We start from the raw sequence: 27,037 nt of genomic DNA, 5'->3' as shown, positions 1-27,037 counted from the left end.
GATGACGCGAAACTCGGGAATGTAGTAAACAATATGAAGGATAGTAACAGACTTCAGGAGGACATAGACAGACTGGTGAAATGGGCAGACACATGGCAGATGAAATTTAATGCAGAGAAGTGTGACGTGATACATTTTGGTAGGCAGAATAAGAGGAGACAATCTAATCTAAATGGTACAATTTTAAAGGGGGGGGTGCAAGAACAGAAACCTGGGGGTGTATGTACACAAATCTTTGAAGGTGGCAGGACAAATTGAGAAGGCTGAAGGCTGTTTTCAAAAAAAAAGCATATGGGATCCTGGGCTTTAATAATAGAGGCATAGAGCACAAAAGCAAGGAAGTTATGCTAAACCTTTATAAATCACTGGTTAGGCCTCAGCTGGAGTATTGTGTCCAATTCTGGGCACCACACTTTAGGAAGGATGTCAAGGCCTTAGAGAGAGTGCAGAAGAGATTTACTAGAATGGTACCAGGGATGAGGGACTTCAGTTATGTGGAGAGACTGGAGAAGCTGGGGTTGTTCTCCTTAGAACAGAGAAGGTTAAGAGGAGATTTGATAGAGGTAGACAGGGAGAAACTGTTTCCAATGGCAAAAGGGTTGGTAACCAGAGGACACAGTTTTAAGGTGACTGACAGAAGAACCAGAGGCAACATGAGGAAAAAATGTTTACACAGCAAGTTGATGTGATCTAGAATGAACTGCCTGAAACGACAGTGGAAGTAGATCAAAGCCCTGGCACAGGATCGATGGGCCGAATGGCCCCCTTCTGTGCTGTATCATTCTATGATTCTAGAATCCAAAATATTGTAAAATTCACAGAATGAAGTGTCGAGTATAACATTTATTGAGGGAGCCTCCGAGAAAATAAATCTTGTGCCTTTGACACTTGCATGGCCTTCAGATTTACTAGCCCCCCGATTTTCATGCCCTCCCCCACGCCTGACAAGAATGGGATGGACTGGGGGGGTTCTAATAGCAGCAGACTACTCCCCGCCCGCTGCTGCCATTTTAACTCCCAGGTTTCGGGAGGCATCGGAGGCGCTAACTGTAGGTCTTGCATTGATCTAGCACCTTTCACCATCTGAGGACATCCCAAAACACTTTACGGCCAGTGACGTTTTTTTTTTGAAGTGTGGTTGCTATTGTAATCTCGGTAGCCGATTTGCGCACAGCAAGATCCCACAAACAGCAATGAGAGAAATGGCCAGATCATCTGTTTTTTTAGTGATGTTGGGTGAGGGATAAATATTGGCCCCAGGACACCGGGGAGAACTCCCCTGCTCTCCGAGTTAGTGTCGTGGGATCTTTTACGTCCACCTGAGAGGGCAGACGGGGCCTGGGTTTAACGTCTCAACTGACACTTCGAACACTCTCTCTCTCGGTGGTGCAGTGGGAGTGTCAGCCTGGATTATGGGCTCAAGCCTCTGGAGTGGGACTTGAACCCACGACCTTCTGACTCTGAGGCGAGAGAGTGCTGCCCACTGAGCCACAGTTGACACAAGGAGCCTGTCGAGAGGCCGCTGCAACAATATTAACGTGGAAACCTCCTTCCTGCACTGTTTGGAAGGCAACAGTCTCTTCAATACCCAATTGGATGATTCTTGACTGTCAGTCAAACAGCCATTTAATCCCGCCTCCAATATTTTTATAACCAATTTTAATTTTCTTTGAACAATTTTATGTATTAGTTATAAAAAATATTCAAGTTGGGAATAAAGAGTTATCCAATGGGGTAAGGAAGAGTCTGTTCGTTTTCCAATTGGCCGTGGGAAGGCGGGGCAATACGAGGACGGACATGTTAAGTGACCAATGGTGGGAGTGTGGGGGCGGGGTGTTTGGAGGTGGAAGGTCATGCGATGAAACCTTCAACCCTATACTGGGTCCGATGCTGCATTTGCGCTACTGCACTTCATGCCAGCACTGGCCAACACAATTATAGTATAAATACACCCTTGTACGCTTGGAAACATTGATGTGGCTTCCCAAATCTGGATGGGATTTCAAGCTGCTTGAGTCCAGATTCAATGGCAAGTGCCCTGGAGCCCTAGAGATGAGGCAAGTTTGAACTGCAGAACATTAGCAGTAACTGAGTCTTGCAAAGGCTGTCAACGAGAATGGTTGTTGCTTCCGAAAGTTTGTAACTTAAAAAAAAATAAGGCGACTTTTCATAAATAAAGCCATCATCAAAAGTCTTAATTTTTTCCCCTCCCTTCATCCTTCCCCGGAATCAGTAACGTCTCGCCAGAGTATTTATCAAATAAATGACCAGATGATCAGTTTAACGTCCCATCCGAAAGACGGCACCTCCGACAGTGCGGCACTCCCTCAGTCGTGCACCGGGAGTGTCGGCCTGGATTATGGTCGTTATCTCATTTGCTGTTTGTGGGAGCTTGCTGTGCGCAAATTGGCTGCCGCGTTTCCTACATTACAAGAGTGATTACACTTCAAAAAAAAGCGCTCGTCGGCTGTGGAGTGCTTTGGGACGTCCTGAGGTGGTGAAAGGCACTGTGTGACTGCGGGTTCTTGTTCGTTCGTTCGTTCTTTCCGAAATACAAGACTGTAACCTGATCTCGAGCTTCTCTTCATCCCCTATAATGAAATATTAACCCTTGATTAGCGCAATGTAATCCACCGAGAGGTATTCATTGCCCTGCATGTTGCGTGCTCCCTGCACGCTGTTACCTTTTGCGTAAATGCACACTGCTTTTTATTTTGTATAACCGAGCCCTTGTCGACCTGTTTTAACACTTCTTTTGCAAAAAATATACTTTATTCATAAAACTTGTTACAATGCAGTTGTCATATCACATTTCAAACGTAGACAATACAGATTATACAACTTGCAAGATACAAGGTTGCTCCCCAATTCTCAAATGAACCGCTCCGCATGATGTCATGAGGATAACCTCGCCTATGGGACTTGCTCCCCCCCCCCCCCCCCCCCCATGACATCACCTATTGGAGGAGTTCATATGAAAAGGAGGGAGGGGCGGAGATGTCACCATTACTGTGACAACTGAGTCGGCTATGAAAGGCCTGAGGTTTTGAGTTTGACTAACGGTGGCTGTCGGTTGGAATTAAGACCAGATTGGGCGGAGGATGGTACTGTTGAACAGTACGTGGTTAAATTGTACAGTGCGTGGTGCAGCTGCAGCAAGATGGGTGCGCCTGTTATATTGCCTGACAACCACTCTCTGGTGCGTTTACAGCTGTTGTTTGCCTCTGTCGAAAAGGTCAGACCCTGACCTTTTTGTGGGTGGGGCTCGGTGTCTGTGTCCAACACGAAAAAGGAATGGGGGGGGGGGGGGTCAGGGAGGTGAGTCACTCGTCGGGACTCCTGCCACGGGGAGGGAGCGACTTCCCAGTGAGGGAAATCACAGCACTGACTGCTGCCAAGGCTTTCACAGAACACTTTAATCTGCGACTCTGTATTTGTGATTCTCTAGTCGGCTGAGCGATCGTCGTTCCCCTCTCCGTTCTCCCTCGCTGCACTGGTTGTCCTCTCCCCGGTGGCTTTGCAGTCATTGTTTTGTTTGGCCAGTGAGCTTTTGAGAATTGCAATCCCCCCCCCCAAAAAAAGTTGCTTAAACTAAGCCAGAAAAATGCTGCTGAACAGAAAGCAAATTCTGAAGTGTGTCACTGACTGACTGAAATGTGGCAGAGGGACATCTGGTGCGGAAGGGAGGGAGGAAAAGTTCAGATTGGACCAGTAATTCTTTATTATTCATTCATGGGATGTGGGCGTCGCTGGCGAGGCCGGCATTTATTGCCCATCCCTAATTGCCCTTGAGAAGGTGGTGGTGAGCCGCCTTCTTGAACCGCTGCAGTCCGTGTGGTGACGGTTCTCCCACAGTGCTGTTAAGAAGGGAGTTCCAGGATTTTGACCCAGCGGCGATATATTTCCAAGTCGGGATGGTGTGTGACTTGGAGGGAACGTGCAGGTGGTGTTGTTCCCATGTACCTGCTGCCCTTGTCCTTCTAGGTGGTAGAGGTCGCAGGTTTGGGAGGTGCTGTCGAAGAAGCCTTGGCGAGTTGCTGCAGTGCATCCTGTGGATGGTACACACTGCAGCCACTGTGCGCCGGTGGTGAAGGGAGTGAATGTTTAGGGTGGTGGATGGGGTGCCAATCAAGCGGGCTGCTTTGTCCTGGATGGTGTCGAGCTTCTTGAGTGTTGTTGGAGCTGCACTCATCCAGGCAAGTGGAGAGTATTCCATCACACTCCTGGACTTGTGCCTTGTAGATGGTGGAAAGGCTTTGGGGAGTCAGGTGGTGAGTCACAGCAGAGGGGGGAGGGGTTTACCGATGTACGAACAATGCCGTGTGATTGTACGTCTAATTTACTTCTTGCACAGTGGAGCTGATGAACATTTATACTGTGCTGCGAACGGTCCTTTTAAATTACCCTTGTGTACTTAAAAGAAATTGGTTGGGGGAAGTTGGCCAGATTTGACATTAGGAGGTAGGACCTCCAGCGGGCCGCACTCTCTCCTCTGAGACAGGAGGGCGTGGGTTCGAGTCCCACTCCAGAGACTTGAGCCCATAATCCAGGCTGACTCTCCCAGTGTCAGCACTGAGGGGGAGGTGCCATCTTTCGGATGAGACTTTATGATGAGGCCCCGTCTGCCCCCTCAAATGGATGTAAAAAAAAAATCCCACGGCACTGTTTCGAAGAAGAGCAGGGGGGTTTGCCCCGGTGATATGGGCCAGTATACATCAACCAACATCACTTTAAAAAAAAATACAGATTATCTGGTCATTTATCACATTGTTGTTTGTGGGATCTTGCTGTGCGCAAATTGGCTGCCGCGTTTCCTACATTACAATAGTGACTACACTTCAAAAAGTACTTCATTGGCTGTAAAGCACTCTGGGATGTCCTGAGGTTGTGAGAGGCGCTATATAAATGCAATTTCATTCTTTCCTTCTTGCTTGCTTTAATTTGCAGGAAACAAGGGGCTTTAATGAACTTTCTGCGTGAAGTACTTCCCTTCCATATTCTTGTGTGCAAGGGTCATGGGTTAGGCTTCAAGTAGTGTTCAGAGGCAGCGTTCGATAGAAACCACAGAAATCTGGTCGGGGATAACAAGACAGAGAGTCACTTGTTAGTATTTCTTCCACAGGAAACAGATTCCTCTTTGGAACAGCACAGCACAGGATAGGAATTCTGCCAGGTTTTCCGGATATTTTCTGCCTTTGAATTCTTTAGTTTCTGTGCCACTGAGCAGTCTCGTTCTTTTCTCCCTCGTGTTATTGGCTGCAGTGTGCTCGTTCTGGTGTGTCACCTTTAAATGCAAAGTTCCAAATCTTTCCTGAGATGGTTTAACGTTGCGGTAAGGAATTCGTTCGTTTTTTCACACGAGACGTTAAACCGAGGCCCTCTCGGTTGGACGTGAACGATCCCACGGCCGCTATTTCGAAAAAAAAAGCAGGGGCGTTCTCCCCGGTGTCCTGGGCCAATATTCATCCCTCAACCAACATCACGAAAAAAATAGATTATCTGGTCATTATCTCATTGCTGTTTGTGGGATCTTGCTGTGCGCAAATTGGCTGCCACGTTTCCTACATTACAAACGTGACTACACTTCATAAAGTGCTTCATTGGCTGCAAAGCGCTTTGGGACGTCCTGAGGTCGTGAAAGGCGCTATATAAATGCAAGTTCGTTCCTTAGCTTAGCCTAAAATCGTGGTAACTTTAGAAACTAAATAAGATCGAAGTGTAAGTCTTTCCTTCTGTTTTTGCTCCCCCCTGCTTATCGATTTCCCCTTTCTCTCCCGAAGATGCTGACTCGAGCTGGGATACAGTTCCATAGGAATTGAGGTGGCCCTCCAGTACCTTCTCCCAGTTCCCATTCTTCATGTGTTGGTCTGGAAGACTGAGCATTAGGATACTATCCAAACCAGGGGAGGACGGCATAGCTGAGACCGGCTTCATCCAATTTAAAAAATGCAAACCGAGCACTAGGGTTCATTTCTAAGGGGATAGAATTGAAAAGCAGAGAGGTTATGTTAAACTTGTATAGAACCTTGGTTAGACCACACTTGGAGCACTGTGCACAGTTCTGGTCTCCAATTTATGAAAAGGATATAGAGGCACTGGAGAAGATGCAAAAAAGATTTACAAGGATGATACCAGAACTGAGAGGTTATATCTATCAGGAAAGACTGAACAGACCGGGACTCTTTTTTTTCTCTAGAAAAGAGAAGGCTGAGGGGCGACTTAATAGAGGTCTTTAAAATTGTGAAGGAGTTCGATAGGCTAGACGTAGAGAAGATGTTTCCACTTGTGGGGGAGACCAGAACTAGGGGCCATAAATATAAGATAGTCACTAATAAATCCAATAGGGAATTCAGGAGAAACTTCTTTACCCAGAGAGTGGGGAGAATGTGGAACTTGTTACCACAAGGAGTAGGTGAGGCGAACAGAATAGATACATTTAAGGGGAAGCTATTAGAATGATACCCAGACTTCAAGGGTTAAGTTACGAGGAGAGATTACACAAATTGGGGGTGTATTCTCTGGAGTTTCGAAGGTTGAGGGGTGATCTGATCAAAGTTTATAAGATATTAAGGGGAACGGATAGGGTGGATAGAGAGAAACTATTTCCGCTGGTTGGGGATTCTAGGAGTAGGGGGCACAGTCTAAAAAATTAGAGCCAGACCTTTCAGGAGCGAGATTAGAAAACATTTCTACACACAAAGGGTGGTAGGAGTTTGGAACTCTCTTCCGCAAACGGCAATTGATACTAGCTCAATTGCTAAATTTAAATCTGAGATAGATAGCTTTTTGGCAACCAAAGGTATTAAGGGATATGGGCCAAAGGCAGGTATATGGAGTTAGATCACAGATCAGCCATGATCTTATCAAATGGCGGAGCAGGCTCGAGGGGCTGAATGGCCTACTCCTGTTCCTATATTCCTATGTTACATGAGGGAGAAAGGAATAGAAGGATATGCTGATAGGGTGAGATGAAGTAGGGCGGGAGGAGGCTCGTGTAGAGTATAAACACCAGCATAGAACAGTTGGGCCGAATGGCCTGTTTCTGAGCTGTACGTTCTATGTAATTCTATGGTCACGCACAGATTATGCAGTGGGGGGCCACTGGAATTGCAATCAGGATCAACATTCCTGGCTGATTTTCCCAAGAATCTGGGCTTATAATGGGTCTCGATGATTGCAGTGTTGTAATCCATGCAGATAATGTTGATCCAAGAGAGTGAACCTCAAGTGGATTTCGAGTGCCTGAATCCTGAGACTAGATGAATACCTTAAATCACTCTGAGGTATCTGCCATCTTATTTACTTACTGACCTGAGCAGATAGAACAAATCCCCCTTTCCCAAGAGTCTAAATGGTCAAGCAGCCTTAAAACCGTTTCTGTTCAGAAGATCAGCCAGACTGAGGCCAATTTACTTAGTAAATTAAAAAGCTTTTAATCCCTCTGCTTGGCGCAGGGTTCCAGGCAGGCTGACGAAAGGTTCTGTCAGTCTAATCTACTTTCCCCTACAGATCTGCTCGGGCAGCTCCTCTGGTTTCAAAGCCACTTGTGAACTGAATTCTGCAGCTCCACCTGCCTCCCAATCTGTGGTTCAGGTGTCAGCCGTGGCTCAGTGGGTAGCCCTCTCGCCTCAGAGTCCAAAGATCGTTGGTTCAAGTCCCGTTCCCCAAGATTTGAGTCCACAATCCAGGCCGACACTCCCGGTGCCAGTACTGAGGGAGTGCTGCACTGTCGGAGGTGCCGTCTTTCGGATGAGACGTTAAACTGAGGCCCCGTCTGCCCTCTCGGGGCCTCAGTTTAACGTCTCATCATCACATTGCTGTTTGTGGGATCTTGCTGTGCGCAAATTGGCTGCTGTGTTTCCTACATTACAACATTGACTACACTTCTAAAGTAATTCATTGGTTGTAAAGCAGATTGGGACGTCCTGAGGTGGTGAAAGGCGCTATATAAATGAAAGTTTGTTCTTTTATAGGAAACACAAACCTCCCAAAGTTGCCTCTTACTAAGTGTTGAAATTTAGGTTGGATCCCATCACCGTACCCTCTAATAATTAGAATGTTCTCAGTCTCTGTCCAGCTCATCTGATGAACTGCACGCTCTAGTTGAGGAGAATGTCTATTCAAGAGTTCGTGCACATAGCCACCTTGGATCCCGAGCCACAGCTTAGCCCGAATGACCTGCGACTGGACGAGGATGAGGTCGACCACGTCGACTGGGAGGAGAGCTCAGGTGAGGTCTCGATGTCTGTCGGACACTTTTCAAATGGTGTTGCGTGTTTAACCTCGTGGCACCCAATTGGGGGGTTACAGTTAATACTGAGGAGCCATGATGTGGAGATGCCGGTGATGGACTGGGGTGGACAAATGTAAGGAGTCGCACAACACCAGGTTATAATCCAACAGCTTTATTTGAAATCACAAGCTTTCGGAGCTTTCCTCCTTCGTCAGGTCACCTGACGAAGGAGGAAAGCTCCGAAAGCTTGTGATTTCAAATAAAGCTGCTGGACTATAATCTGGTGTTGTGCGATTCCTTACATTAATACTGAGGAGGGCTGTGACAAAATACAGGAAGACATTAATAAACTTGCAGAATGGGCGTGTAATTGGCAAACGAATTTCAATACAGATAAGGGTGAGATGGTTCACTGGTAGGAAGAATAAAGAGGCCACATACTCACTCACCTGACGAAGGGGATAATCTCCGAAAGCTTGTGATTTTAAAATAAAATTGTTGGACTATAACCTGGTGTTGTAAGATTCCTTACATTTGTCCACCCCAGTCCATCACCGGCATCTCCACTTCTTGTATCAGGATAGACTGAACAGGCTGGGGCTCCTTTCTCTAGAAAAGAGAAGGCCGAGAGGTGACCTGATCGAGGTCTTTAAAATGATAAAGGGGTTTGATACGGAAGATGTAGGGAAGATTTGTGAAGGAGACCAAAACCGGGTGGCATAAATATAAGATAGTCACTAATAAATCCAATAGGGAATTCAAGAGCAACAAAATTTGCAGACGACACCAAGTTCAAGGGTATAGTTAATACCAAGGAGGGCTGTGACAAAATACAGGAAGCCATCAATAAACTTGCAGAATGGGCATGTAATTGGCAAACAAATTTCAATATAGATAAGTGTGAGGTATTACATTTTGGTAGGAAGAATAAAGAGGCCGCATAAATGTGAAGTTTTTAACGTGTATTTAAAACACGTCAACTGTGTAAATACGCACTCTGCGGCCTGGGCTATTGTTAAAAGTGTACTCATTCGTGCCACACTCGAGTGCTTTGTATAATATTCAGTATTGTGTTCAAATCCGTCCATGGCCTCGCCCCCCCCCCTCCCCCCCATCTCTCTAACCTCCTACAACCCTCCGTGATCTCTGCGCTCCTCCAATTCTGGCCTCTTGCGCATCCCCCGATTTCCTTCGGCCCCAACCATTGGCGGCCGTGCCTTCAGCCGCCTAGGCCCAAAGCTCTGGAACTCCCTCCCTATGCCCCTCCACCTCTCCCCCTCTTTAAGACGCTCCTTAAAACCTACCTCTTTGTCCAAGCTTTTGGTCACCCGTCCTAATATCTCCTTATGTGGCTCGGTGTTTGGTCTGATTACACTCCTGCGAAGGCAAGTAGTTATTTTTGTGAACGTACTTTCAGATGAGCTGCTCAGCCCCTTCCTGCTGGTCTATAATATGAAGCCATTCAAAGAACGGAATCGTCAGGTGTTTCTGAAGGGAGTGCCAGTGACTGTTCACGTTGAAGGCTTTGAGCGTCATCTTCGTGGATTCAAGGTAGGACCGTCCAACATCTCGTAAAGGGTGTACGTTCGACCGTTTATTCGGGCTGGTGTATTTGGAGCTGAATGGAGGCAGGAAGTAGTAAACGTTTGCTGGGAGAACTTTTTTTTTTTGATCTCCTGAAAGATGGTGGGTTTCGGAGTTTGGACTGAGAGGAAAGTTCCGAGGAGAAAAACAGCCACGGCAAGTTGTGATTTTTTTCAAAATGGGGGTCGGAGGGCGAGAAAACAATATCTAATGGCTATGGGGGAAGGCCGGGGCCGGGAGTGGGACTAATTGGCCAGCTCTTTCAAAGAGCCAGCACAGGCATGATGGCCCAAATGGCCTCCTCCTGATTGATTCTATCAGAACGGTCGTGATGGACAGGGAGGTTGCAGGCTAGAGATTAGAGGGGACCGCCTAGCGAAAAGGGTGGCCTTTGAATAAGCTGTCGTACAGCTTTGAATATCTGGGCTGGAGTAAGATAAACTATATAATTAACCGGTGTTGGGTTTGTGCTCAGTAACACGTGTAGTAATATCGTGCAGTCAAAGCTGACCGACCTTTTTTTATCTCCCACCCCGAGGTTCGACCGAGTACGGTTTACATGTTGAGGATAACACATGGCGACTTCACATGGACGGTCAAGAAGAAATTCAAACATTTTGAAGAGCTGCACCGAGACCTCATGAAACACAAGTTCAAAGTTCAGGTCATTCAGCCATTAGCCAGGTGGGCCTTGTCTCTCTCAAACCGATTTATTGGCTCGTTATCTCGTTGCTGCTTGTGGGATCTTGCTGTGCGTAAATTGGCTTCCTACAGTACAACGTTGGCTGTACTGTGCTTTGGGACATCCGACGGTCGTGAGAGGCACTATATGATTGGAAGTTCGTTCTTGTCTTTGTGCGGTAGATTTGAAGAGCAGGATCTTGAGGTCGGTTTGCTGGGCACCCAGAGCTAGTGGAGCCTGGCAAGGACAGAACTTTATGTTCAGGACTTTGTGTGAGGTGGGGAGCAGGCCCTAGACTTCTGAAATTTATGAAGGGTGGGGGCAAGGGGGCCGGTGAAGAATGAGAGAGAAGTCAGTCCTTGACGTGATGATGGCGTGGGGCAGCAGTGGTTGAAAGGTGGGGCATAAGTGGGCAATGGTCTGCCCGTATCCTAACTCAGGCCAAGTCCCGTTCACCCATCACCCCCCTTGTGCTCGCTGACCTGCATTGGCTCCCAGTCCAGCGATGCCTCGATTTTAATATTCTCATCCTTGTTTTCAAATCGCTCCGTGGCCTCGCCCCCTCCCTATCTCTGTAACGTCCTCCAACCCTCCCAGATCTCTGCGCTCCTCCAATTCTGGCCTCTTGCGCATCCCCGATTTGCATCGCCCCACCATTGGCGGCCGTGCCTTCAGCTGCCTAGGCCCGAAGCTCCGCGTTGCCTCCCTGAACCTTTCCGCCTCCTCTCTCCTCCTTTTAAGACGCTCCTTAAAACTTACCTCTTTGACCAAGCTTTTGGTCCCCTGGCCTAATACCTGCTTATGTGGCTCGGTGTCAAATTTTGTCTGGTACGCTACTGTGAAGCGCCTTGGGGACGTTTCACTATGTTAAAGGCGCTATATAAATGCGAATAGTTGTTGGAAGATAGGAGTCTTACTAACAAACCAGGTTTAATTGGTTCAGTTCCACAGGGTTAGAGGTGGGATAATTTATTCAGACTTCCCGCTCCTCACTGCGCTGCAGTGCACTTAAGCTGGAAGTGCTGCTAATTGGAGGGTGAGAGTTGGACTTGTTTGAGAAGCATGCCAACACATATTGGTTCATGAAGGATGTCAACTTGGGTGAAGTACCAGAGGGGCGACTGGCATCCCAGCGAGAGTCAGCAGAGGGAAGGGGAGAAAAAAAATGTCTTCCGATGGGCAACCCTTCCCAACGTTTCAAACTCTGCCTCCTGTTGCTCGTCCGTTTTTCTCTAGGCTGACGGCACCTCAGGGCCTGAGGCGAGAGCCCAGAGTTACCATGACGATGCCTGCACTTCCTCACCAGCCCGAGTGGGCCTCCATGAGGCAAGCTTCTAGTAAACAGGTACGGTATGACCTTTTTAGGCTATCCCTGGGAAAAGGTCGGGGGGGCGAGGGGGGGTGAAATCGGACATGGGGCGGGGGTCGCCAAACAGCTGGAATCGTAATTTGACGGACGTTAATACCGCACGCTCGAGATTCAGCGCGACGGAACTGCGTATCGGGCGGGGCCTATAACGGACGGCCGACGCGATTCCGACTGTTTTGCGTCCCTGTCCAATTGTGCCCCCCGTTGATCCTTGTCTATTTTGTGCATCTTAAAGGAGGTGAGGGGGGTGCAACATATAATATGAAGCAAGAGAGATGTTTGCTGCAGGGAACACTTTGAAATATCAGTGACGGGTAGCAGGCTCGGAAGAAGAAAGAGTAGCCAGCGTCCCTGCTCCCGATCACTACCCAGTGCGCAGGTGGATGCCATGTGAAGATAGGATTGGGCTTGGTTATGATGCCACTGTAGTTGAATAGCCTGATAATGCTTGCTAGCTCTGAGCTGATTGGCGACTGAGGTGAGGTATTTGGGGGGGATGGGGCCTGTAGAACCGCATCCCAGCATCTGTTTCGGTGTCAGCCGTGGCTCGGCATGTAGCACTCTCGCCTCTGAGACAAGGTCGTGGGTTCGAGTCCCACTCCAGCGACATGATCAAGGCCGATCCTCCCAGTGCAGTGCTGAGGGAGTGCTGCAGTGTCGGAGGTGCCGTCTTTCGGATGGGACATTAAACCGAGGCTCTGCCTGCCCTCAGGTAGACGGAAAAGATCCCATGGCCATTATTTCGGAGAAGAGCTGGGGAATTCTCCCCGGTGCCCTGAGCCAGTATTTATCCCTCAACCAACATCACTTAAAAACAAATGATTAGTCATTGTGATCTTGCTGTGCGCCATCTGGCTGCTGTGTTCCCTACATTACAACAGTGACTACACTTCAAAAGTACTTGGTTAACTGTAAAGTGCTTTGGGACGTCCTGAGGTCCTGAAAGGCGCTATATAAATGCAAGTCTGTCTTTCTGTTAGCGCCTTCAGGAGTGATGAGAGCAGCACAGGGAAGCTAGTGTGAAGATACTGAAATGAAAAGGAGAAGATACTAATTTTTTTAAAGAGTATGTGACGGAGGTGATTTTAAAAAATTCGTTCATGGGATGTGGGCGTCGCTGGCGAGGCCGGCATTTATTGCCCATCCCTAATTGCCCTTGAGAAGGTGGTGGTGAGCCGCCTTCTTGAACCGCTGCAGTCCGTGTGGTGAAGGTTCTCCCACAGTGCTGTTAGTTCCAGGATTTTGACCCAGCGACGATGAAGGAACGGCCGATATATTTCCAAGTCGGGATGGTGTGTGACTTGGAGGGGAACGTGCAGGTGGTGTTGTTCCCATGTACCTGCTGCTCTTGGCCTTCTAGGTGGTAGAGGTCGCGGGTTTGGGAGGTGCTGTCGAAGAAGCCTTGGCCAGTTGCTCCGAGGAGTAAACATCGTCCTGAGCTGTTCCTTCTCTTTAAATCTTCAGAAACGCCTCGAGGAATACCTGAATACAGTGCTCGAGAGGTCTTTCTACAGAAACTATCACGGAATGGTAACACCACATCCCTGACTTCCATCTCCTCCTGCTGTCTGTCCTACAATCTTTTTGTGGGTAACTTCATGCTTCTGACTTCCCTCTCCTCCTGCTGTCTGTGTTCCAGCCTTTTGAAGAGGTCAGTGGGGCAAATCTCGCTGGAACGAGTTAGTTAGACAATTTTCCCGCGCCCCGAAGCTGGAGAAAGGACTTGGCCGTAACTTGCTGGAAGTGCGAGCTGATGGCGACGGGGGGGGATATCTGGGACCTTAGCGAGCGGTCAACACAGGAACTTGACCAGCGGTCGATCTCCTTAATCAATGAAATTTAAGGATTGGGAAAGAACTAGAGGAACGAGGGAGAAGTAAATAGGGTGAATTCGAGTCGAATCAGGTACAGAAAAAGAAAGAGAGAATCATAGAAGTTACAACATGGAAACAGGCCCTTCGGCCCAACATGTCCATGTCGCCCAGTTTATACCACTAAGCTAGTCCCAATTGCCTGCACTTGGCCCATATCCCTCTATACCCATCTTACCCATGTAACTGTCCAAATGCTTTTTAAAAGACAAAATTGTACCCGCCTCTACTACTGCCTCTGGCAGCTCGTTCCAGACACTCACCACCCTTTGAGTGAAAAAATTGCCCCTCTGGACCCTTTTGTATCTCTCCCCTCTCACCTTAAATCTATGCCCCCTCGTTATAGACTCCCCTACCTTTGGGAAAAGATTTTGACTATCTACCTTATCTATGCCCCTCATTATTTTATAGACTTCTATAAGATCACCCTAAACCTCCTACTCTCCAGGGAAAAAAGTCCCAGTCTGTCTAACCTCTCCCTATAAGTCAAACCATCAAGTCCCGGTAGCATCCTAGTAAATCTTTTCTGCACTCTTTCTAGTTTAATAATATCCTTTCTATAATAGGGTGACCAGAACTGTACACAGTATTCCAAGTGTGGCCTCACCAATGTCCTGTACAACTTCAACAAGACATCCCAACTCCTGTATTCAATGTTCTGACCAATGAAACCGAGCATGCAGAATGCCTTCTTCACCACCCTATCCACCTGTGACTCCACTTTCAAGGAGCTATGAACCTGTACTCCTAGATCTCTTTGATTCAGAGAGAGAGAAAAAAAGAGACAGCAAGGGAAAAGTTTTGTTTTAAATTTAAAACTTTAAAAATCTCGAACAACAATGGAATGAGACTCACCAGTTTAAGTTGTTCCCTCTCTGTGCAGGAGAGCTTGATTGGCGTTGCATTAACAGTTATCAGGTCAGTTAAAGGGTTAACGAAGAGCCCAAACTTTCTGCGGCGAGTTCAATGGGTGCAATTCCAGCAAGTTCTTTAAAATAACGGGGAGGACGAGGGCGCGCTGCTGTTTGCGAGAAGCAAACAGCGTAAATCGACCTGCAAGTTCTGGATATTTGCAACACTTGCTGGCCGATTTGTGCATTAATAACGGCGCGCGCTGGTATTTTTCCAGCAAGGTTTGGCCCAGTTGTCTCTGTTTGTCAGGCCTATTCCGGGGCTCTTTCGCACCCATTTACTATTTGTCCTGTGCTGCTGCGGTGAGGGTAACTTGTCTTGAACACCGGGAGGTCCTGCAGTTTGTAAGCTTGCTCTTTTGTGGTACTGCCCTGAGCTTTCGTCACACCCGTGTGTTTTGTTTTTTTTTTAAATTTAAATGCATGGGTGTGAAAGGGAATCTGTTCATGGATGGTGTCGACAAGTGTAGTGATGTCTGAATGATCCCGGGGCTAAAAGGGTTAAATTACGAGGACAGGTTGCACAGACTAGGCTTGTATTCCCTCAAGTGTGGAAGATTAAGGGGTGATCTAATCGAGGTGTTTAAGATGATTAAAGGATTTGATAGGGTCGATAGAGAGAAACTATTTCCTCTGGTGGGGGGAGTCCAGAACAAGGGGGCATAACCTTAAAATTAAAGCTAGGCTGCTCAGGGGTGATGTCAGGAAGCACTTCTTCACACAAAGGGGAGTGGAAATCTGGAACTCTCTCCCCCCAAAAAGCTGTTGAGGCTGGGGGTCAATTCAGAATTTCAAAAACAGAGATTGATCAATTTTTGTTAGGCGAGTGTATTAAAGGTTACAGAACCAAGGCGGTTAGACAGGAGTTGAGATACAGATCAGCCATGATCTAATTGAATGGCGGAACAGGCTCGAGGGGCTGAATGGCCTCCTGTTCCTTTTGCGAGTTGTCCACCCAGGTGGTCGGTGGACTTCAATCCGTGAAGCTTGCTGTTAGAGTGAGGGAAGTGTTGCAGGGGGAATGGGAGAGCGTCTAGGATCTGATGGGGACGAGGGCATCAAGATTGGGAGGCGAGGCGGTCGTGAAGCAGGTGGAACGAGGCAGCCGTGTTGGTGGGAGGGACAGGCCAGAGAAGCAGGAGCTGGGAGTTTGATAGGGCATTTAGGAGGGAGTTAGCGAGCGTGTTCAATCCAGTCACGGAAAGGGGGGGATATTATTTGCAGGACTGGGTGAGTGGATAGCTCTCTCAAAAGAGCTGGCACAAGCACGATGGGCCGCATGGCCTCTGTCGGTGCTGTACAACTCTCCAAAAGAGCTATGCAATTAGTCCCACCCCCCATGCTCTTTCCCCAAAGCCCTGTAAATTTTTCCTTTTCAAGTATTTATCCAATTTTGAAAGTTACTATTGAATCTGCTTCCACTGCCTTTCAGGCAGTGCACACTAAAAATTGTGTCCTCTGGTTACCGACCCTCCTGCCAGTGGAAACGATTTCTCCCTCTCTACTCCATCAAAACACCTCAATTAAATCTCCCCTTAACCTTCTTGTCTTGTTTGATCCTAGCAAGTCCCCTTCTGCGTTTTGTATTGAAGCAAATCAGTAGCACAGATGCGCCCAGTGCCGGTTAGGCCTCAACCTGGAGTTTTGTGTTCAATTCTGGGCACCACACTTTAAGAAGGACGTCAAGGCCAAGAACTGTGAGCAGTTCTGGGCACCGCACCTTCGGAAGGACATATTGGCCTTGGAGGGAGTGCAGCGTAGGTTTACTAGAATGATACCCGGACTTCAAGGGTTAAGTTACGAGGAGAGATTACACAAATTGGGGTTGTATCCTCTGGAGTTTAGAAGGTTAAGGGGTGATCTGATCGAAGTTTATAAGATATTAAGGGGAACGGATAGGGTGGATAGAGAGAAACTATTTCCACTGGTTGGGGATTCTAGGAGTAGGGGGCACAGTCTAAAAATTAGAGCCAGCCCTTTTCAGGAGCGAGGTTAGAAAACATTTCTACATACAAAGGGTGGTCGAAGTTTGGAACTCTCTTCCGCAAACGGCAATTGATACTAGCTCAATTGCTCAATTTAAATCTGAGATCGATGGCTTTTTGGCAACCAAAGGTATTAAGGGATCTGGGCTAAAAGCAGGTATATGGAGTTAGATCACAGATCAGCCATGATCTTATCAAATGGCGGAGCAGGCACGAGGGGCTGAATGGCCTGCTCCTGCTCCTCTGTTCCTTAGAGAGGGTGCAGAAGAGATTTACCCGAATATACCAGGGATGAGGGACTTCAGTTATGTGGAGAGACTGGAGAAGCTGGGATTGTTCTCCTTAGAACAGGGAAGGTTATGGGGAGATTTAATCGAGGTGTTCAAAATCATGAACGGTTTTGATAGAGTAAGTAAGGAGAAACTGTTTCCATTAGCACGAGAGACGGTAACCAGAGGACACATTTAAAAATAAATGTCAAAAAAGCCAGGGGGAGATGAGGAGACATTTTTTTACGCAGCGAGTTGTTATGATCAGGAATGCACTGCCTGAAAGGGCGGTGGAAGCAGATTCAACAGCAAGGGGGGAGTGGGACTAATTGGATAGCTCTTTCAAAGAGCCGGCACGGGCATGATGGGCTGAATGGCCTCCTGTGCTGTGTGATTCTATGATTGTGAATATGTAAGATATATTTTAAAAGGCATTAATCTTTGCTTTAAAGCATGGGGGTGATCTGGTGCCAACTGCTCATGACAGATTGACCTCATTTTTATCACTGTCGGAATTAACTGAGGGGGGGGGGGGGGGGGAACAAACCAGAATTCAATACTTAGCAGAAGGTACGGCACCTTTTTTAAACTAATACTGTGTCACAACAGACGACAAACAATGAATCAACAACTCTGGCTATTGTGATACGATTCCCTGTAAATTAAGTGCGATGCAATGAAGGTTAGCTCTGAGTTAGAGTCTCGACCCCTGGAGCTAATGTGTACCACTGTTAGGAGGAGATGGTCAATAGATTCAGCCTGCTCATCGCATCATCATATGTTACAGCACCGAAGGAGGCCATTCGGCCCATCGTGCTTGACCCGGCTCCTTGAAAGAGCTCTCCAATTAACCCCACTCCCCTATCCAATTCCCTTTTGAAAGTTATTATTGAATCTGCTTCTACCGCCCTTTCAGGCAGTGCGTTCCAGATCAGAACAACTCGCTGAGTTTTTTTTTAAACTTCCTCATCTCATCTCCTGGTTCTTTTGCCAATCGCATTTAATCTGTATCCCCTGGTTACCGACCCTTCTACCACTGGAAACAGTTTCTCCTTATTTCTTCGATCAAAACCGTTCGTGATTTTGAACACCTCCAGCAAATCTCCTTCTCTACCCTAACGAGAACAACCACAGCTTCTGAAGTCTCTCGATTAAAATGGAAGTCCCTTCTCCCTGGTACCATTCTAGTAAATCCCTTTTGCACCTCTGAGGCCTGGACATCCTTCTTAAAGTGTGGTGCCCAGAATTGGACACAATACTCCAGCTGAGGCCTAACCAGTGATTTATAAAGGTTTAGCATAACTTCCTTGCTTTTGTACTCTATGCCTCTATTAATAAAGCCCAGGATCCTATATGCTTTTTTAACTGCCTTCTCAACTTGTCCTGCCACCTTCAAAGATTTGTGTACATACACCCCCAGGTCTCTGTTCCTGCACCTCCTTTTAAAATTGTTCCATTTGGTTTATATTGCCTCTCCTCATTTTTCCTATCAAAATGTATCGCTTCACACTTCCCTGTGTTAAATTTCATCTGCAACGTGTCTGCCCATTTCACCAGTCTGTCTGTCCTCCTGAAATCTGTTACGATCCTCCACATTGTTTACTACATTTCTGAGTTTCGTGTCATCTGCAAACTTTGAAATCATACCCAAGTCCAGGTCATTAATATATATATCAAAAAGAGCAGTGGTCCTAATACCGAGCCCTGGGGAACACCACTGTATACTTCCCTGCAGTCTGAAAAACAACTGTTCACCACTACACTCTGCTTTCTGTCCCTTAGCCAATTTTGTATCCACGCTGCCACTGTCCCTTTAATCCCATGGGCTTCAATTTCGCTAACCAGTCGATGATGTGGTACTTTATCAAATGCCCTTTGAGAGTCCATATACCCAACATCAACCGCACTACCCTCATCAACCCTTTCCATTACTTCATCAAAGAACTCAATCAAGTTAGTCAAACACGATTTTTCTTTAACATATCTGTGCTGACGTTCATTTATTAGCCCATACTTTTCTAAGTTCCAATTAATTTTGTCCTGGATTATTGTCTCAAAGTTTCCCCACCACTGACATTAGGCTGACTGGCCTGTAATTGCCAGGTTTATCACTCTCCCCCCTATTTGAACAGGGGTGTAACATTTGCAATCCTCCAGTCCTCTGGCACCATCCCCATATCTGAGGATTGGAAGATTGTAACCAGAGCCTCCGCAATTTCCACCCTTCCCTCAGAAACCTAGGACGCAGCCCATCTGGACAGGGCGCCTTTTCTACTTTGAGTATTGCTAATCTTTTAAATACCTCATCTTTATCTATTTTTATCCTATCCAATATCGCTACTACCTCCTCCGTTGCTGCTACAATGGCAGCATCCTCTTCTCTCGTGAAGACCGATGTGAAGAATTCATTTAGTACCTCAGCCACGCCCTTTGCCTCCATAAGAAGATCTCCTTTTTTGTCCCTAATCGGCCCCACGCTTCCTTTGACCACCCTTTTACTACTCATATGTTTATAAAAGACTTTTGAATCCCCTTTTATGTTAGTCACTCATCTATTCTCATACTCTCTCCTGGCCCTTCTTATTCCCTTTTTTAGATCTCCTCTGTACTTTCTGTATTCAGCCTCGTTCTCTACTGTATTACGAATCTTACATTCGTCATAAACCTCCCTTTTCTGTTTCATTTTAATCTCTATATCTTTAGTCGTCCAGGAAGCTCTAGCTTTGGATGCCCTTCCTTTCCTCCTCATAGGGATGTGTCTGCTCTGTACCTGAACCAACTCCCCCATGAAGGCCTCCCGTTGCTCAATTACTGTTTTCCTACCAATTTTTGATTCCAATCCACCTGAGCAAGATCCCTTTTTAACTTACTGAAATTAGCCCTCCTCCAGTTAATTATTTTTATGCTCTATTGTTTCTTGTCCTTTTCCATAACTATTCTAAACCTAATAATATTATGATCACTGTTCCCCAAATACTCCTCCACTAATACATGCTCCACTTGCCCCATTTCATTCCCCAAAACTAGATTCAGCACTGCTTCCTTCCTGTGCTGGAAACACACTGAACAAGAAAGTTCTATTATATACATTTCAGGAATTCCTCCCCCTCATCTATTGTGTTTTTTTTAATTCATTCTCGGATGGGTGTCACTGGCAAGGCCGGCATTTATTGCCCATCCCTAATTGCCCTTGAGAAGGTGGCGGTGAGCCGCCTTCTTGAACCGCTGCAGTCCATGTGGTGAAGGTTCTCCCACAGTGCTGTTAGGAAGGGAGTTCCAGGATTTTGACCCAGCGACAATGAAGGAACGGCGATATATTTCCAAGTCGGGATGGTGTGTGACTTGGAGGGGAACGTGCAGGTGGTGCTGTTCCCATGTGCCTGCTGCTCTTGTCCTTCTAGGTGGTGGAGGTCGCGGGTTTGGGAGGTGCTGTCGAGGAGGACTACATGCATGGGATCAAATCCCATCCGAATCACGATCACTGGAATATTTTGATTTACACTGGGAGTGGTCGGGAAGAGAGTTGAGCGATCTTGGCTGGTTGGGAATAAAGATTATGAATGATCTGTTTTTCTCATGCAAAACTTCCTTGTGTTTCCGTTAGTAGCCTACAAAGCAAAATGATTCCATATATATTTAAACTGGCTAATTTACCAACAAATCCCACCATGATGGCCAATTTAAATGAAGGAAGCCGGGGGACATTAGATAAACACATGAGGGAGTAAGGAATAGAAGGATATGCGGATAGGGTGAGATGAAGTGGAGTGGTTGGAGGCTCGTGTGGAGGATAAACACAGCATGGACCAGTTGGGCCGAATGGCCTGTTTTTGTGCTGTAAATTCTATGTTTTTTTTAAAAAATATTCCTGACAAAACGCACGTTACCCATAATGTATTTGCTCTGAGAAAACAGCTTTGATTTGTCTTTCCCAGTTCTCAAGATAAACCTAAGTCTGCTGTGTGTACATTATCCTAACTGTAGTTACCAGAGATGATTACCCTCTTCCCCCCCCCCCCCCCCCACTCCGAGTCTGGGTACTCGTCAGATGTGGTACAGCCCCTCTGCCTGACTTGAACTGAACCCACCTATATTTCTGGGTACATTATAATAGGCCCAGTGTTTCCCCAAGTGCCCGTCGGTTCCTTTGACGGGCGTTCGCCCGGAATCGGGATGGCGGGGTCCAGATATCCAACACCAACGACTTGCGTTTATATAGCGCCTTGAACGTAGGAACAGGAGCAGGCCATTCAGCCCCTCGTGCCCGTCGTGCCATTCAGTTTGATCATGGCGCATATTGTCTGCCGTGTTTCCTACAGTGACTTAAAAAAAAATACTTCATTTGCTGTAAAGCGCTTTGGGACATCCTGAGATGGTGAAAGGCACTATATAAAGGCAAGTCCTTCATTGCTAAGAAAACAACGGTAAATTTCATGGCGGGGGAGGGGTCCTTTCCTCAATATTTAGGAGGAAATAAGTTTTTAACTGAATCCTCGCCCATAAAACGTTCAGGAATTTATTGGTTCAACTTTTAGTGGTCCTCGGAACAATCAATCAAGAGCCAGACTGGCGGTAATCAGCTTCTGTCTCCTCTTGAATGCAATCTTGATTTGGCATCAGAGGTTCTATTTTATTTAATATGTGGCTAACAGAGTTGCATTTAATTCTAGATGGCGTTCCTGGACGTGAGTGAACTGTCCTTCATTCAAGACTTGGGCCCGAAAGGCTTGTGAGTGATTTGGTTTGTTCAGTGGCCATAATGGGAAGACTTGTTAGGGATCCATGGGGTTCACAGCCGTTCGCTCCCCACTGGGCTCTGGATTTTATTCGTTTTAGCTTCTTGAGCAAAATTCTGTTTCCAAACTCCATTTTGTGAACGGAAAACCTCTTGATCAACTGTGCGATCCACCTCTTCAAATTGTCTCTCGGCACAGTTGAACTGCAGCTTGCCTTCGTCAGCAGGTGGCAGTTTGCTTTCAGACTCGTCTGGTGGGGGAGGGTAAGAAATTGCTAATGGTTGCGGCTGAGGGCTGAGGGGAGACTTGATTGAGGCGTACAAAATTATGAGGGGCCCCAGATAGAGTAGACAGGAAGTACCTGTTTTCCCCTAGCGGAGAGCTCAAGAACTAGATTTTGCTGATTGGCGGGAGGATTAGAGGGGACATGAGGAAAAACCTTTTTACCCAGAGGGTGGTGGGTGTATGGAACTCGTGCCCGAATTGGTGGTTGAGGCAGGGACCCTCGACTCTTTTTAAAAAGTACCTGGACTTGCACCTAAAGTGCTGTAACCTGCAGGGCTACGGACCGGGTGCTGGAAGGTGGGACTAGAATGGGCTTGTTCTTCGAGCCGGCGCGGACAGGATGGGCCGAATGGCCCCCTTCTGTGCTGTATCTTTTCTACGGTCTGTTTTTTAGGCGTGTAACGGGCACAAAGCAAACTGCGGGAGGTTCTGCGACCTATCTGCGCTGGCGTTGGTCCCACTGCTAAATCCGTGGGGTCTTTTTTCTTTTTTTTTGATGCTTCACGGGCAATTTATTGCGGTGACCGGTTCTTTTTGATTGAGAGATTTGGTGTGATTGACAAAGGCTTAAGCAACAGCGGGAAAAAATCAAAATGGCTGACTGCCTGGCAGAACTGATCACACGATGAAGTCAGTTCTTTCCCACCCCCGTGTATCCAGGTGTCAGCCGTGGCTCAGCGGGTAGCACTCTGGCCTCTGGGTCAGAAAGTCGCGGGTTCGAGTCCCGCTCCAGAGACATGAGCGCTAATTCGAGGCTGACGCTCCCGGTGTGGTACTGAGTGAGCGCTGAGGCGCCATCTTTCGGACGAGGCCCCGTCTGCCCCTCTCGGGTGGACGGAAAAGATCCCACGGCCACAATTTGAAGAGGAGCAGGGGAATTCTCCCCGGTGTCCTGGTCAATATTTATCCTCTCTACTAACGTCACTTAAAAAAAAAACAGGTTATCTGGTCCTTATCACATTGCTGTTTGTGGGATCTTGCTGTGTACAAATTGGCTGCCACGTTTCCTACATTACAACACTGGCTACCCTCCAAAAGAGTTCTTAATTGCGTGTAAAGTGCTTTGGAACGTCCAGAGGTCATGAAAGGCCCCTCTAAATATCCTGGTCATTATACTCTCTTGTCCACTTCATTATGCACCCCTGGAGGTTATATTCTTTTTGAAAAGGGGTGGTGACTCTGTGGCTGCAGAGAGGGAAGAATATGGAAGATGTGAGCCATTGCAAAATCCGAAATGACCGAGATTGCATTGGTGCCTTTTTGGTGCGAGCTGCGTTTTTGTAAATGCAGGACAAACGTTTCAGAAAGATTTGCTGATTAAAGATGATGGGAGCGAGCCACAGGAAATGGACACCAGCTGAATCGGATTTAATGCTCTGTTGCTGTTGGCAGGGAGGGGATGATTGTGAAACGGTCTGGAGGCCACAGGATTCCCGGCTTAAACTGCTGTGGGCGGCACCAAGTCTGCTACCAATGGTCAAAGAGGTTAGTGAGAGATGTCGTCCTCCTCATGTCAAACAATTTTTTTTAAAAACTAGCCCATGTATACGTATGAATCGATTGTGTTGGACAAAGGGGGAATCGTTCCTTTTTACCCACTGTGTACTGTACATGTACAGGAGCTGTCACTGAGACACACGCGGGCCGTACAGTCCCAGACGGGAGTGAATCGTTCCCTTTCACCCGCTGTGTACTGTACATGTACAGGAGCTGTCACTGAGACACACACGGGCCGTACAGTACCAGATGGGACTGAATCGTTCCCTTTTACCCACTACTGTACATGTACAGGAGCTGACACTGAGACACACACGGGCCGTACAGTACCAGACAGGAGTGAATCGTTCCCTTTCACCCGCTGTGTACTGTACATGTACAGGAGCTGACACTGAGACACACACGGGCCGTACAGTACCAGACAGGAGTGAATCGTTCCCTTTTACCCACTGTGTACTGTACATGTACAGGAGCTGACACTGAGACACACACGGGCCGTACAGTACCAGACAGGAGTGAATCGTTCCCTTTTACCCACTGTGTACTGTACATGTACAGGAGCTGACACTGAGACACACACGGGCCGTACAGTACCAGACAGGAGTGAATCGTTCCCTTTTACTCTGAATATGCTGTACATTTGCAAGAGCTGACACTGACACCATGCAGTACTAGATGGCGATCTGCTGTTCCCTTTCATCTTATGTGTTCTGTACTTCCAACAAAAGTCTGCAGAGTTCGAGTTTCTCCCCAGCCCCCCACTGCAGTACCAAAGAAGCAGGCGAGACTGAAGACAACCCAGGCCATGCCAGTCTCCGACTCCAGTCTCCTGTGAACTGCCAGGAGTCAGATCAAAGGTCAAACCTGCCGGTGAGCTTCAGTGCCTGGAGCCAAAGTCCTCCTTGTTATCGGCAGCTGTGGAACGGAACTTGGCCTGAGTTTGCTCAGTTGTAAATCCCACTCATACTATTACTCCCCTTGCTTGTAATCTGCCATATCACGTAGAATTACATAGAATTTACAGCACAGAAACAGGCCATTCGGCCCAACTGGTCGAAGCCGGAGTTTATGCTCCACACGAGCCTCCTCCTGCCCCCTCTTCATCTCACCCTATCAGCATATCCTTCTATTCCTTTCTCCCTCATGTGTTTATCGAGCTTCCCCTTAAATCCATCTATGTTGTTTGCCTCAACTACTCCATGTGGGAGCGAGTTCCACGTTCTCACCACTCTCTGGGTAAAGAAGTTTCCCGAATTCCTTACAGCATTTATTATTCATATTGCAATTCATTTAGATGCCCATTTTGCAAGTTTATTATTGACGTCTTCTTGTATTTTGTCGCAGTTCTCAGTATTAACTATTACTCCCCCGCCCCAAAAATTTGTCATCCACAAATTTTGAAATTGTACATCCGATTCCCGAGTCCAAACCGTCGATGTAAATGGTGAACAACAGCACCGATCCCCGCGGAAGGCCGTTTTCCGCCTGTCTGTGTAAATACTTTTAACCCCTGCTCTCTGTTTTCTACTGTCTTCAAATTAATTTAGTAATTAATCAATCTGATTATTTATTTGAAGTTTATCGAATTGGTTCAGTTTAAAATATTCATCACAAGGGCCGCTAAATTTTGCCTTGTCCTCTTTGCAGGTGGATTGTCATTAAGGATTCCTTCCTATTGTACATGAGGCCTTGCAATGGTGTCATCTCCTTTGTGCTGCTGTTTGACAAAGGATTCAACGTCCAAGTCGGCAGCAAGGACACGGGCACGAAATACGGAGTGATGATCGAAAACTTGTCCAGGTTCAAACCCTCGTCTTCTTCGCTTGCCCTGTAGCCCGTTTGTACGTCTGGGGCCGTTCGGTGGGGCGGGGGGTGACGTCAGGAAGCATTTCTTCCCCCCCCAAAGGGGTGTGGAAATCTGCAACTCTTCCCCCCCCCAAAAAAAAAGCTGTGGATGGCTCGGATTGGGGGGGGTGGGGGCGTCAAGGTGGCGTTAAGCTACAGATCAGCCATGATCTCACTGAATGGCGGAACAAGCTCGAGGGGCTGAATGGCCTCCTCCTGTTCCGATGTGACCTTGGACCACCGAACCTGAGCCCGATGTGGGAGGGGGAACGGTACCAATGATGGATTTATAGACCTAAATCCAAGATTCTCGTCGTGCATGTTTGTTTATAAGTGACGTTTTAGGGTCTTCGAACTGGTCAGAGGCGTTCCCGCTTTCTGTGTCTTTTTTGTAAGTTCCGCTCGCGATTCCTGACACGTTCTGAATTTGAAACGGAAAATGCTGGAAAACACCCGGCAGCATCCGCGGAGAGGGAAACCGAGTTAACATCCCCTGAGGGAACGGGGGGGGGGGGTGGGGGGCTCGTGTCTGCGACCAGGAAGGCGCGAATTTAACGGCAGAACCTCCGTTTTTTTTTTACTCCGTTCCCCGCCCGGCAGCCGGCCAGATTGAGAGGCTGCTCACGGCCAGATGGGAAAGCCAACTGGGGACAGTCCCCGGCAATGGAGAAGATTTGGGTGGGGGTGGAGATCACGGCAGAAGGTTTGTTTGAGGGGAGCAGGGTGGGGGAAGCGCTCCCGCTCCTCCTGGCTCACGAGCATTGCTGGGGAAGAAAACACTTACCTGCCGGGTCTCGCTGCTCCCTTCAAACTGGGACGCCCGGCCTGCCGCCGTTAACTTGAAATGGCTGCCAAAATCTGAGCAACGGAACCTCATTTTAAATGTTAAAATCACTGAGCCGCCTCTCTCAGGTCACTGGATCGCTCCCCAAGCCCGTCGTGGTAAAATTTGGAAGTGGGCATGTTCTCAGCAGGTTGGGGACGGGTGTCACATCTTTAACCAGGTCCCAGGTCCCAGCCCCCTCCCGCCCGTCCTGTGGGGTTAAAATTGCCCTCAGCATTTCAGGCCATGAACAATTTTTAAACAAACGCAGAGCCGGGAGAGAGGGAACAGAAGGGAAAGGTCAGTGATAGGATGGAGGGCAGGAGTGATTGAGTGACCAAGGCAAAATGGTGGTGGTGATGGGACAAAATGGAACCAAAAGATGGATCCTGAGGAGTTGTCAATGGTTACAGAACGTCTGAGAGAGACTGGAAGTGATTGGTTAAGTTGTTGAACTTAATGTTAAGGCGTGTTCATGGGGGCTTGAGATCGGCTTTCCCATTTTTAGCAATTTAACCCCCCCCCAATCTCCCGCCGGTCCTGGAGAGTTAAAATTCCCCCCTCCTCCCTGTTTTTGATATCAGGCCAGAGATTAACACAATGGCAGAGAGCCTCAGATTCCCATATTATTAATCGATCCAACCAAAACTTCAGCTTGGTCCGTCTCCGGGGTTAGACGGGAATCAAGTGGCTGACGGGCCAGCTCTCTGTTTCCTCCCCCTTGTTGACTCTGATTTTCCTTCTCGTCCAGGACTCTGATAATTAAATGCAGCAGTTATCGTCAGGCGTGCTGGTGGAAACAGGAAATAACCAACCTGGCAGAGAGGCACGGCCAGGATTTTCTCACCGAGCATCGGTTTGATTCCTACGTCCCTGCCCGGCACGATATCCAGGCCCGATGGTAAATCTCTCCCTCCTCTTGCACTGCTTTTAGTTTTTTTTTAACG

At 47.5% G+C, this 27,037-nt stretch overlaps 1 protein-coding gene across 2 annotated transcripts in view; it reads left to right on the top strand.

Annotated features, from left to right (window-relative positions):
- Nucleotides 1-27,037, top strand: part of LOC137302380 (phospholipase D1-like) — a 71,975-nt gene that overhangs the window by 20,187 nt on the left and 24,751 nt on the right. The window contains exons 2-10 of one of the 2 annotated variants that reach the window (XM_067972005.1): nucleotides 8,067-8,230; nucleotides 9,651-9,784; nucleotides 10,356-10,501; nucleotides 11,736-11,844; nucleotides 13,333-13,398; nucleotides 21,575-21,633; nucleotides 23,318-23,410; nucleotides 25,070-25,222; nucleotides 26,842-26,991. In XM_067972005.1, coding sequence (XP_067828106.1) covers nucleotides 8,113-8,230; nucleotides 9,651-9,784; nucleotides 10,356-10,501; nucleotides 11,736-11,844; nucleotides 13,333-13,398; nucleotides 21,575-21,633; nucleotides 23,318-23,410; nucleotides 25,070-25,222; nucleotides 26,842-26,991 — 1,028 coding nt within the window. In that variant the 5' untranslated portion in view covers nucleotides 8,067-8,112. Of the gene's footprint in view, nucleotides 1-8,066; nucleotides 8,231-9,650; nucleotides 9,785-10,355; nucleotides 10,502-11,735; nucleotides 11,845-13,332; nucleotides 13,399-13,750; nucleotides 13,774-21,574; nucleotides 21,634-23,317; nucleotides 23,411-25,069; nucleotides 25,223-26,841; nucleotides 26,992-27,037 lie in introns of those variants that run through there. The other variant, XM_067972006.1, reaches the window with a different exon arrangement.

This window comes from Heptranchias perlo, chromosome 35, assembly GCF_035084215.1.
Source record: "Heptranchias perlo isolate sHepPer1 chromosome 35, sHepPer1.hap1, whole genome shotgun sequence".
NCBI lineage: Eukaryota > Metazoa > Chordata > Chondrichthyes > Hexanchiformes > Hexanchidae > Heptranchias > Heptranchias perlo.
Note: the sequence above shows the minus strand (reverse complement) of the source record. Positions and strands in the feature narration are given on the sequence as shown.